The 13054-nt window shown below is 42.5% G+C and overlaps 1 protein-coding gene across 2 annotated transcripts in view; it reads right to left on the reverse strand.

Moving 5' to 3' along the window:
• Positions 1 to 11702, reverse strand: part of LOC142251435 (ceramide kinase-like) — a 34910-nt gene extending 23208 nt beyond the window's left edge. For both annotated transcript variants that reach the window (XM_075324238.1, XM_075324237.1), the window contains exon 1: positions 11421 to 11702. In XM_075324238.1, the coding sequence (XP_075180353.1) occupies positions 11421 to 11538 (118 nt within the window). In that variant the 5' untranslated portion in view covers positions 11539 to 11702. The remainder of the gene's footprint in view (positions 1 to 11420) is intronic.
• Positions 11703 to 13054: the final 1352 nt, after the last annotated feature.

Consider the following 13054-nt stretch of genomic DNA (forward strand, 5'->3'; position numbering starts at 1 on the left):
TAGCCTTAATTGGCGGCTGGCACATCGCAGTGCAGGGACCCAACGAGTCTCTGTGCTGCAATGTATTTTAGCTGGATGTGCACTCTCAGACACACATCCAGCGGAAACAGGCGCTGTGGCTGGCGGGCCACCTGTACCCTCGGGCCCGGTCACAATCGCTGCGACTGTGATCGTTATGCTCTTGCTGCTAATGTGCATGTACATTTCTTGAAACTACATTACGTCAGAGTGTATAAAGAAGCCATAGTGGCCACTGGCCAGTGTGAAATTTGCAAGATTTCTATTTTATTCATTTTAATTTTGGGGGTTCGCATGTGTTTTAAACGCTTCTTGTTTCATTTTTTTTTTATAGGGATGTGCGGTGACAAAAAAAAAAAAGGATAATTCTAGCATTTGGATTTTTTCTATTTTTACTGGGATTTTTTTTTCAAACTTGCTTTATTGAGGGGTCTTTTTAATGGGAGGGGTAACAAGATTTTTTCTTTTGACAATGTTGAGGGGTTCATTTTATAATTTCAAAGATCAGACTTTTCTGACTGAATGTTTTTTTATTAATTATTATTATTGTTAAAAACAGGTTTGTTTTTCTCATGATTTCATAGATCAATCAGACTTTTATGGATAATGTATTATTATTATTATTATTATTATTATCATCATTATCATTTAATTTATTATTATTTTATTTTATTTTTTATTATCATCATTATTGTTATTAATAATAATTCTAATAATGATAATAAATTAAAAAAATAATTGTTTTTGCATTGTTAAAAATATTTTTTCCGCAGGGGACTGATGATGGTGGATCGCAATGGGAGGATGAAGGAGATATGGAGGCAGAGGGGAGAGAAGATGCAGGCAAAGCAGGGCAGCTCAGAGACACAGCAGTGTTGGAGGATGAAACTGACAAACAGCACAGGGAGATTAATCCCACTCAGACTCACAGGAAGTCAAATGCAAGAATTCATAGTACCCCTTCCAAAGGAAACAAAAAGCAGCCTACTACACCAACATCACAAGCCTGCAAGCTATTGGGGGATGGAGGTGGTGGCCCAGTCCAGACAAAGAGAACTAAGAAAACAGCACCACCTGCAGGCCAAGACAAGTACACACAAAAGCTTAATGTGGACTATAAAAAACTGGCTGAAGAAGTGACATCACACTTGTCAAAAGAGGTTAAAGTGGCTATTGAGGCAGCCATACAAACATCATTAGCTGATATGCAAAAACAGATAAATGCCCATGCCTCTAGACTGGCAGAATCAGAGCAGAGAATATCTGACTCCGAGGAGACAATACTGGCTATGCAAGCACAAATAGCAGCTCTAGCAAAATCTAATGAATACTTGAAGGATAAAGCAGACGATTTGGAAAACAGATCGAGACGAAACAACTTACGTATAGTCGGGTTGCCAGAGTCTGTGTCGATTGGACGGTTGGATAATATATGCGAGTTGGAGCTACCGCAGGCCCTGGGCATAAAGGCGAAATTCAGAGTTGAAAGAGCCCACAGAGTGGGTCCACTGAGACACCAGGAGGCGAATAAGGGAGAGGGCCAAAACTCAAACAAGAATACCCCGATAAGAGCCAGGCAGGTGATTGTCAAGTACCTTGATTATAAGCATAAGGAGGAAATATTGAGGGCCTTTAGAGAACGAAAGCGTCCACTACAATATCAAGGCAACAGACTGCTAATTTTTGGGGATTATTCAGCGGAAGTATCCAGAAGGAGAAAAGAATTTACCAAAATTTGCTCATTTCTGTACAACAAAAAAGTAAAGTGCCAGCTATTATACCCTGCTACACTGAAAGTTAGAAACCCCAATGGCTCGTTTGTATACTACAAGGACTACAAAGAAGCAGAAAACATTCTCATGGCAGAGCTCAACAAGACTAGGTCAGAAAGGCAAGAAAAAGGAGCTAGTGGAGAAGGGAATAATAGAAGAGGATCCCCCACAAGCTCAGGAAGAGATGTGGGACGTTTTGGGGGACAAAAGCAAGTCGAGACCAGGGAGGAAAGGAGGCCAAGCCCGGGTCGACAGCATAATTCTCGCCTGGAACACAGGAACCAACCCTTGGAGAGAAACCATGATACCTGAACTGGAACTCGCTCATTGTTTTTCCTTTTTTTGCCTGTTTTTTTTTTTTGTTTTTTTTCTCTCTTCCCAAACAGGGAGAGGCGTTGAGGAGGATGCATTACGGAGAGAGGGTTGGGGAGGTGAGAGGAGGAGGGGGAAGGGAGAAAAGAGGGGAAAACATCCCAAAGTCTGGGTCCTCTTCCCCCCCTCTTTTTTTTTTTTTTTTTTTTTTTTTTTTGTTCTTCTCCTTTCTTTCTCCATCTTCTCTCCCCTTGGTCTTTTTTTTCTTTTTTTCTTTTTCTCCTTTGTCCAGGAACATCATCCAAATTCAAATGAAGTGGGCCTGTTCTGGGCGGACTGATGGCTACCTGGAGTCAGAGATAAGTAGGACTGGAGAATCTTGCTGAGGTTTTGACATACTGTGCTAATTTTTGCATAATTTTCAAAGGCTTATTCAAGTTAGTCCGGGGATAGAACATATATTTTTTGGGGGGTGATTAGGGAGCTACATATTTTGGCTAGGAATAGGGGAGCTCACCAACGTGGCGGGAAACGCCGTGGATTTCTCGGAAGGGAAAATATGTTTTACAGTTACATGCTTTTTGTTGTATTTGTTATATTTGCAAGGTGGGGAAAGGGAGTGTCGATTTTGTGGTACCAACTGTGATTCTAGTGTCGAACATCTCGTCTTCCTTGATGCAGGGGCCCATAGGGGAGGGAGTAGTAAAAGCAGAATACCCAGGTTAACATGATACAGATAACTACGTGGAATGTTAAAGGGCTGAGATCACCTAACAAACGAGCAATGATATTGAGACATCTGAAAAGACTAAAGACAGACATTGCCTTATTACAGGAAACCCACTTGGGGGGGGAGGACTTTTTCCGCATGAAGAAACATTGGGTGGGCACCGTTTACGGGGCAGCGGCACAAGGTAGAAAAGCGGGCACTATGATTCTAATAAATAAACAATTCAGTCATGAGGTAGTGGCACATGAGGCAGACGACCATGGAAGGTGGCAGCACTTAACAATCGTTAGTCCAGCGGGTAAACTCAGTATTTATAATGTCTATGGCCCAAATTCACAACAAATCACATTTCATGATGACATAAAGGCCACCATATTAGCAGATGGGGAGGCTAACATTATAGTGGGAGGCGATTTTAACACTGTCCCAGACTCAGCTGAAGATAGGAGGAGGGGCGAGGAGGGGACAGCTAATGTGGGCAGGAGTTTAGACAATAGGGATGTAACATTAGAAGACGTAGGACTGAAAGACATCTGGAGACTAACTCACCCACATGACAGAGAGTATACACACTTCTCTCACCCTCATGATAGCTGGTCACGTATTGATCAGTTCTGGATCTCGCAAGACTTACTGAGTGGAACGCAAGATTGTGTGATAGAGAATATGGTGATCTCTGATCATAGTCCGGTGAGATTGGGCATTAGAGAGAAATTCAGGAGAGGTACAGATATCATATGGAGATTCCCATCGTTCCTTCTCAGGCAAGATAATTTCCACAAGGTGCTACAGGAGTGGTGGGGAGAATTCGCAGAGGACAATAAGGAACATAGAGAGTCCCCAGTGATATTTTGGGAAACGGCAAAAGCGGTCCTAAGGGGCTGTCTGGTGGGGTACGCAGCCATGATCAAACGGAAAACCAATGAGAATTATAATTTCCATAGTGAAGCAGTACGGGTAGCATATACAAATTATGTGACAAATAGATCTCCCATGACAAAAGGCAGATGGTTGGAGGCAAAAGAGGGATTTGACGAATGGGCCAAAAAAAAGGAACAACTATTCTGGTCGCACAAGGAGGTTGACTTACATAGGTTTGGCAACAAGGCGGGAAGGATGTTGGCCAATCTGGCAAGGGGCAGCAGAAAGATGACAGTGATCTCTAAACTGAAAACAAAGGGGGGAGAGGTGACTACGGATCCTAAGGACATTAATAAACTGTTGGGAGATTACTATAGAAAACTATATGGGTCAGGGAATAACGACATGACTGATGAGGCAGAGTGGCTAAGGCAAGCCCAAATGCCTAGCTTGACGGAGGAAGATTTGAGTGCCTTAAACGCAGATATCACAGTAGAGGAGGTGACGAGAACAATTGGGGAGCTTAACACCAACAAGGCACCGGGACCTGACGGTTTCAATAGTGAATTCTATAAGGCTCTGAAGGATCTGATCTCGCCGGATCTAACCTCAGTCTTTAATGCTTTCCTGGGAGGGGCGGAAATACCCAAAAATTCCAACATAGCATATATTAAATTACTCCCCAAGGGAACCAAGGACCTGGATGATCCCTCTAGTTATAGACCTATATCGCTCATAAATCAGGATTTAAAAATTATGTCCAAGATCATGGCTAATAGACTGGCCGAGATCTTACCTAGGATCATTACGAATCACCAGGTGGGGTTTATTAAGGGGAGAAATGCCGTTACCAATATTCGAAAGACAATTCTAGTGGTAGACGCGGTTAGACTGGGTCTCACTGAGGGAGGGGCTAGACCTACCCTAGTTACACTTGACGCAGAAAAAGCGTTTGATAATGTAAATTGGGGGTGGTTAGACAGGGTAATGGAGGCCATAGGGATTGTAGGCAAGATGAGACTTTACATTAGAAACCTTTATGCCAACTCGGGAGCTAGGGTTCACACTCCGGGCTTTCTATCAGACGTGTTCCCTTTGATGAAGGGAACAAGACAGGGCTGCCCATTATCTCCTCTTTTATTCAACCTGGCAATCGAGCCGTTGTCAAGAATACTACAGGGACAAAATAGCTTTAAAGGAATCAAGATAAGGGGTTCAGAAGTAAAGACAGCGCTTTTTGCTGATGACATCATACTTTATATGGGGGACCCCGGTGCGGATTTGCCACAGACTCTTGCCTTGATTGAAAAATTTGGCTCATTCTCCGGTTTCAAACTGAACAAAAAAAAATGCGAGATCATGTTCCTAAAGGGGCATCATGGGACAATGGGGGGACAAATAAGGGATGGCTGTCTATGTGGAATTCCTATAGCACAATCTTCAATTAAATACCTGGGAGTGCATATAGGAAGATCGGTGGAAACAATCTATAACTTGAATTATGGACCGCTAATCAGGAAAATTATAGTTCAATTAAAGGGATGGAAAGGTCTGCCACTTCCATTACTGGCAAGATGTCACCTGATAAAAATGATGAGCTTTCCTAGGCTGCTGTATCCCTTCCAGACAATCCCGCTATTGCTAAAACTAAAGGATGTGAATAAGCTCAACTCCGCGTATACAGAATTTCTGTGGAGGGGAAGGAAACCCAGAATAAAGCTGCGTACGCTGATGAAGTCAGCAGAGGAGGGAGGTCTAAACTTTCCAGATGTCCAAGGGTATAATCTTGTATGTATCATGAGGCATGTAATTGATTGGGTGAGAGGAACGAGTAGGCACTCAGATCATGCGATGGAAACTAAATATGCGTCACCGTGGGATCTGACGTCCATTCTGCACTCCCCACTATCCAGGGTTGAAGGGCACATAAGGAACTCAATTATATTCCGAGACACCATGCTAACATGGAAGTCGGTAAGGAAAAAACTGGGGCTCTCATGGAAAGTGTCCAAGTACTTGAACCCCTGGGCATTCCCAAATTTTCCCCTGGGACGAGAAAACAAGCTATTTACTAGATGGAAAGAGAGGGGAGTCAGGAGAATGATAGATGTTATGAATGTGGAGGACAGGAGGTGGATGACAGGTCGGGAAGTGCTGGATAAGTACAACCTTAATAGCTCACATGTCATCCAGTATGAACAATTGAAACATGGAATAATACGAGACCTGGGTGTGGTTGGAAGAGAGCTGAACAGAAGTTCGATTGATGAGTTACTGGAATGTGATGTAACAAGTATAAATGTCTCTAAAATTTATCGATCGCTAAGGGGGGTGCTTATCTCTCGGGAGGATAGTCGGACTTTAAAAGCGTGGGGGAAACAATTGGGAAGGGAAGAAGTGGTGGATGATATACTGAGAGGATGGGTACAAGTGCGGAAACATATTACCAATGAGAGATGGAGAGACACTCAATTCAGAATTCTACATAGGGCCATTATAGGTTTCAACATACCAGGTAGGGATAGGTGGTGTCCTAAGTGTCAAAAAGAAAAAACGGATATGCTGCATGGGCTATGGGAATGTGAGACAATCGCTAGGTTCTGGAACCAAGTCAGACTATTTGCCCAGTCAACATGGGGAATTTTCAGCAAACTAGACTTAATGGTGTGGATTTTCCACTCCTTTGAGGGAGGAGTAGGAGGAGGACCGAGCACGCAGGAAAAGAGGAAATACGCAATAATGCATGACATAGCCTTGATAGCTAAGCGTTGCATCTTAAAACACTGGATTCAAAGGGAGGGCCCATCCATAAAGGAGGTTGTGGGCGAACTACACAACCTTCTGAAGTGGGAAAAACTAGAAGCGGAGAGGGATAAAGATGGGTTGACAGCCAAGTTTTTTGTGAGATGGAGACATTTTATTGAAAGCCAATTCACACAGGGAGAAATAATTAACCTGATGGCACCTTTTGTTCACTCGGAGTGGTATATCCTGAGCGATATCCAGGACAGCCTGGGTAAACTGAGAATCACCTAGGAGGGGGCTCTGGCGGGAGGGGGAGACGAGACGGTTGGGAATACCAAGACACGCTAGCAAAATTGAAATCATTCAGGGACGACACAGAGATTTAACGAATTGTATTGCATATGTTATATTATATTTCATTACCTATGTTTTGGTTTAATGTTACTGTATACTATCTTAAATCGAACAGCAACATGGAACTCCAAATTGGGGTATCACCCACCTCTATGTCACATTTTGTCAGACGAATGTTCTTCTTTTGCAATGATACTTGTCATGTTTTTACAAATTTGAAAAATCAATAAAAAACGTTTTGGAAAAAAAAAAAAAATATTTTTTCCAAACTTTTTATTTTTTTAAAAACATATATAATTTTTTTTATAAATTTAATAATTTTTTAGTTCCTATAGAAGAATTAAACCTGCGATCATTTGATCGCTTGTTCTATATACTGCAGTATACAGTAGAAATGATGATCTCTTACAACACCCAGCTCTGATCTATACTCCCCGTTTGCCAATATGACACACATTGGTCGTGAAGGGGTTAAGTTATCCATCTTGGCGATATTCTGTCTTTTATTACTTGACTATATATCTATCTATCTATATATATATATATATATATATATATATATATATATATATATATATATCTCATATATAGATATATATCTAATATAGCTAATATAATTTTTTCTCTCTCTCTCTCTCTATATATATATATATATATATATATATATATATATATATACTGTATATATCTATACAGATATATCTATCTATCCATGTATACACACACACACACATATTATATATATATCATGGTGTAAAGTGAAACTGACTCAGTTGCCCTTAGCAACCAATCAGATTCCACCTTTCATTTTCCAAAGAGTCTGTGAAGAATGAAAAGTGGAATCTGATTGGTTGCTAAGGGCAGCTGAGCCGGTTTCACTTTACACCATGTTTGATAAATCTCCCTCTTCATAACCCTATTACACACACTGTCCACTTACTTTTGGACCACCCTGTATATATATATATATATATATATATATATATATATAGAAAAATTATTATTTTTAATAGTCATTTTTGGGGGTAAATTCTTTCATTTAGAATGTTCCAAAAATAACAGCATGTTACTTAAACATTATCACTTATACCATATTTGTTTTCTGTAGATAGCAGAGAAAGAGAAAAAAGCGAAAAAAAAAAATAAAATTAATAAAAATAAATCACGGTAAATTGGCTTAATTCGGTTTCATTAAATATGTTTTTGCACAGTTTGCCTTCTGTTGCACTGTGAATTGGTGACTGCAGAAGGAGTTAACTGAGGATCCATCAGTGAGCTCGTTCTGACACTCAATTTTCTGTGCTCCTTACGGCTAATTTATGACCACATCAAGTTGAATGTGCCTGTAAAAGCCAAACGGTGCAAAATTTTTAATGAGACCCAATTACAAAAATGCTTTTTAACCCCAAATACATGCATTTAAGTGATATTCATACACTTTATTTTCTCACAAACCCAGAACTATGCTGTCGTTTGCTGACGAAGGATAATGTTTTCGCCACGGGCGGGTATAGCTTTGGGTGGTGTCACCAGGGAGGGGCCCCACAATAGATTCGGGCGTCTAATCCTGACGTACTGACACCTTTATCCATTCCGTAGAGGTCGTAACGCTTGTTGCTATCTTTCTATGGGCTCATTAATAAGATGGGAGCATGTGCGGTGCGACTAAGCCACATAATGATGCCGGATCCCACACGTGAGACATACCTGACCGTCCAGTCAACTGTCATCGTGCATTAAGGTGTATAATGAGCTGACGTTACACAAGGTCTATAAAAAAAATTCTTATTCCAGCTATTAGGAGATTACAACATATTAAGACTGTTAAATGCCCAAAATAACCAAAAGGGAAGTAACCGACTCCGGCATTGCCTAACCGTAGGGTAATTTATAGGATCGTCCCGTCCGTTCTCTCCTCCGGTCCCCTCCGCCTCGCTGTTTTCACTATTCCCGCACACTCATCCATCCAATTATACAACGTCACCGCCGAATCCGTCTCATTCACTCATTTGTTGTTTTGGGGTTTTTTTGCATTTGAGAAAAACCTACTAGTGTGAACATTCCAATTTCGATCATTTTTGTTTTTGTTTGTGTGTCAGGGTGACAGTTTTATTTTTTTTTTTAATGCAAAAAAAATAAATTCCAAACTTTGTCTACCAAGTTAATAGTAGAAAACTGATGCATGCCGGTGCATGGGAAAAAATGCATGGGAGCCTATGGGTGATGTATGCCACTATATGGGAGAAAATACATGGAGCCTGTGGGTGATGTATGCCACTATATGGGAGAAAATACATAGGAGACTATGGGGGATGTATGCCACTATATGGGAGCCTATGGGTGATGTATTCCACTACATGGGAGCAAATACATAGGAGCCTATGAGTGATGTATGCCAGTGTATGGGAGGAAATATATAGGAGCCTATGGGTGATGTATGCTGCAGTATGGGAGCTGCTACAAGGGATCTTATGGGTGATGTATGCCTCTATATGGGAGCTGCTACATGGGAACCTATGGGTGATGTATGCCAGTGTATGGGAGCCTATGGGTGATGTATACCACAATATGAGAGCTGCTACATGGGAGCCTATGGGTGATGTGTGCCATGGTACAAGAGCTGCTACATGGGAGCCTAAGAGTGATGTCTGCCATGGTATGAGAGCTGCTACATGAGAGTCTATGGGTGATGTATACCATGGTCTAAGAGACACTACATGGGAACCTTTGGGTGATGCGTGCCACGGTATGAAAGCTGCTACATGGGAGCCTATCGGTGATTTATACCATGCACTACATGGGAGCCTTTGGGTGATGCATGCCACGGTATAAAAGCTGCTACATGGGAGCCTAAGGGTGATGTATGCCAGTGTGGGTGCCACTACATGGGAGCCTATGGGTGATGTATATATTGGTATGTGAGCCTATGGGTGATGTATACCATAGTATGAGAGCTGCTACATGGGAGCCTATGGGTGATTTTTACCACAGTATGAGAGCTGCTACATGGGAGCCTAAGGGTTAAAGTGTGCCACGGTACAAGAGCTGCTACGTGGAAGCTTATGTGTTATGTATACCACAGTATGAGAGCTGCTACATGGGAGTCTATGGGTGATATGTGCAACGTATGAGAGCTGGTACCTGGGAGCCTATGTACATTGTATCCTACTGTATGGGAGCCCTGTAGGCTATGTGTTCCCCTGACAAGTGTCAGCAGTGTGAAAATAATCCCGGCAGCATACACTGTAGTGTGAATACACAATTATATGATATTTGCTTTCATGGGTGGTGACAATGCCCTTTGTACTTCACAAATGGGTAAATTCCTTTGCTAAAAATACTAATGACGTTTGGTTAATGATTACCAGTGGAAAAAAAGCCACAAACGAAAAATCCACACACTGGTGTTAGTGCAGACAATGGGTGAGATGGGGTTTATTGTGCTGGGAAAGATAATGGAGGATGAGAAATCCTTGATTTAGTCATCTTTCATTCTTCTTTTTCTGGGACTGATAACATTTTAATGAAGGAGGCTAGTGGTGAGTGCAGATGACCACTAATGATCCTTACAGAATGAGCCTAGTGGTAAGTCCAGTTGACCACCGATGGTCCTTACGGAATGAACATAGTGGGGAGTCCAGTTGACCACAGATGGTCCTTACGGAATTAACCTAGTGGGGATTATAGTTGACCACCTATGGTCCTTACGGAATGAGCCTAATGGGGAGTGCAGTTGACCACCGATGGTCCTTATGGAATGAGCCTTGTGGTGAGTCCGGTTGACCACCAATGGTCCATACAGAATGAGCCTAGTGGGGAGTCAAGTTGACTACCGATGGTCCTTACGGAACGAGCCTAGTGGGGAGTGCACTTGACCACCAGTGATCCTTACGGAATGCGCCTAGTGAGGAGTGCAGTTGACCTCCAATGGTCCTTATGGAATGAGCCTAGTGGGGAGTCCAGTTGACTACCGATGGTCCTTACAGAACGAGCCTACTGGGGAGTGCAGTTGCCCTCCAATGGTCCTTACGGAATGAGCCTTGTGGTGAGTCCAGCTGACCACCGATGGTCCTTACGGAATGAGCCTTGTGGTGAGTCCAGTTGACCACCGATGGTCCTTACGGAATGATCCCAGTGTCAAGTACAGTTGACCACCGATGGTCCTTACGGACGTCTGCGCCATCACCTTCCAACCATGAGTAAGGAAACCCAACTTGTCTAAATGACCAAGTCATTATCCATGACAATTTCAAGCTATATGCCTTTCTGGAGCACATGGACCATATAAAGGAGGAATATTAGGATTTGCCTTTTATTGTTCAAAGGGACACTCGCTCCCGCAAAATATAAAACTAGCGTCAACAGATATTGCTCAGGGTTTCATCTGATGGCCATGCCAACTTGGAGAACCCTTAATGAGACAAGACAACCATCTATCAAATGCTCGCTCATTCATTTGAAAGAATGGATGCCACTTAATACTACATCACCATGGGAATACAATAAATTCTACACCAATAATGCCCCCAAAAGTATGATGGATCAAAAAACGGTACAACCAAAGGATGGTAACTTAGTGCCACCAATGCCAAATATATAAGAATATGAGAGCCACCCGTGCCACTTACTTTTCTTCCGGCATGCCTGTCTCTTGTTAAAGCTCCAGCTCAGAGTCGACTGCTCCAGTACCAGCGACACTTCTATGCCCTTTAGTCTAAGTGAACACATGAGGTTTTCTTTCTCCATTGCGATTGTTTGATCTCAAGAGTAAAGAATAATATAATCTTCCCTTCCAAGATTTGGAGATAGGACATGCTATGCTTTTTCCATAGGCTTGTGTCCTCTGGTTGCTCTATATACTCCGGGGACTGTCCGTTCCTCTCAAACTCCAGCTCTGACTCTCTCCTTCCTCTCACTGGCAAGAAATAAAGTGTCAGCACTGAGTATGATTAGTCCCTTTGGCTGCTCAACAGGTTCTTGAGAAGACTCCACCTCCGGCACAGAGTTCTTCCCGGTAGACATCATGTACATTGGACACTTTCTCTATTGTTTACCCCCAAACAGAGAGCACAGTGCGGAGATGAATGGAAAAAGAACTAATTGAGTATTGGGATGTTTTGTACTGCGTCAACAATGGTTAAGTCATTATGTTCCTTGAAGTGACTTGAGAAAGGCTGGATAAGTCTTAAGATGTGGGTTTAAGGCTAATTTCCCAATTTTACATTATTCGTGACTACCTCATTAATGTCACATAAACTGCGGCACTTTGTGTTGGTGTTTATTGCAGAAGGTCTACGTGAGCTTGAAACATACAAATACATCCTAAAAGGCTTGCCCCAACTCCTCAAAGTATCACCTATCCTAACTTTGGGTTGGACCACTAGGACCCTCATCAATTTGGAGAAATTAGGAGGGAGCCATGGTTACAAATGGTCACAAGCCACCATGCTATTCATTGTGTACGTGATCTTGTGCACTTCCACAGATGATAAATGGAGAGCCCCCTTTCTTGGGATCACGGGCGATCCTAGCAGGGACACCCCAGTGTTCCAAAACCTAAGACCAATTCTGTGAATAGGTGATTACTTTGGACTGTCCCTAAAGTGTTGCTGATCACTGGGGGTCAGTCTCACAATTTAAAGCAATGCCCCATTTATAGGGAATGGTGGCCACATGCCACCGCTCCATTCATTGTCTTTTGGATTGTTTGTGATAGTCGAGTACCGCGTTTGTCTATCTCTGGTACTTCCACAGACAACAAATGTAAAGCCCCATTCTTGGGATCATGGGGGATCAAAGCAGTTGGACCCCTTATTATTTATTTAATGGCCTTCAGCTCGATCTTGAGCCACGGAGCCATGGATGAACATTCTGTAGGAAGATCAATCTTGTTCAGCCTAGATAGGTCCACCATGGTCTTCTCTGCCTAGATAGGTCCATCAGGGTCTTCTCCACCTAGATAGGTCCACCAGGGTCTTCTCTACCTAGATAGGTTCACCAGTTTCTTCTCCGTCTAGATTGGTCCACCAGGGTCTTCTCCGCCTAGATAAGTCGACCAGGGTCTTACCCGCCTAGACAGGTCCACCAGGGTCTTCTCCGCCTAGATATTTCCAACAGGGTCTTCTCCGCCTAGATAGTTCCACCAGGATCTTCTCCACCTAGATAGATCCACTAGGGTCTTCTCCACCTAGATAGGTCCACCAGGGTCTTCTCCGCCATTTTCTTGATTGTATCAAGTCATTGAGTTGCTGATCTTCCTTTT

This window comes from Anomaloglossus baeobatrachus, chromosome 9, assembly GCF_048569485.1.
Source record: "Anomaloglossus baeobatrachus isolate aAnoBae1 chromosome 9, aAnoBae1.hap1, whole genome shotgun sequence".
In the NCBI taxonomy this organism is placed as follows: domain Eukaryota; kingdom Metazoa; phylum Chordata; class Amphibia; order Anura; family Aromobatidae; genus Anomaloglossus; species Anomaloglossus baeobatrachus.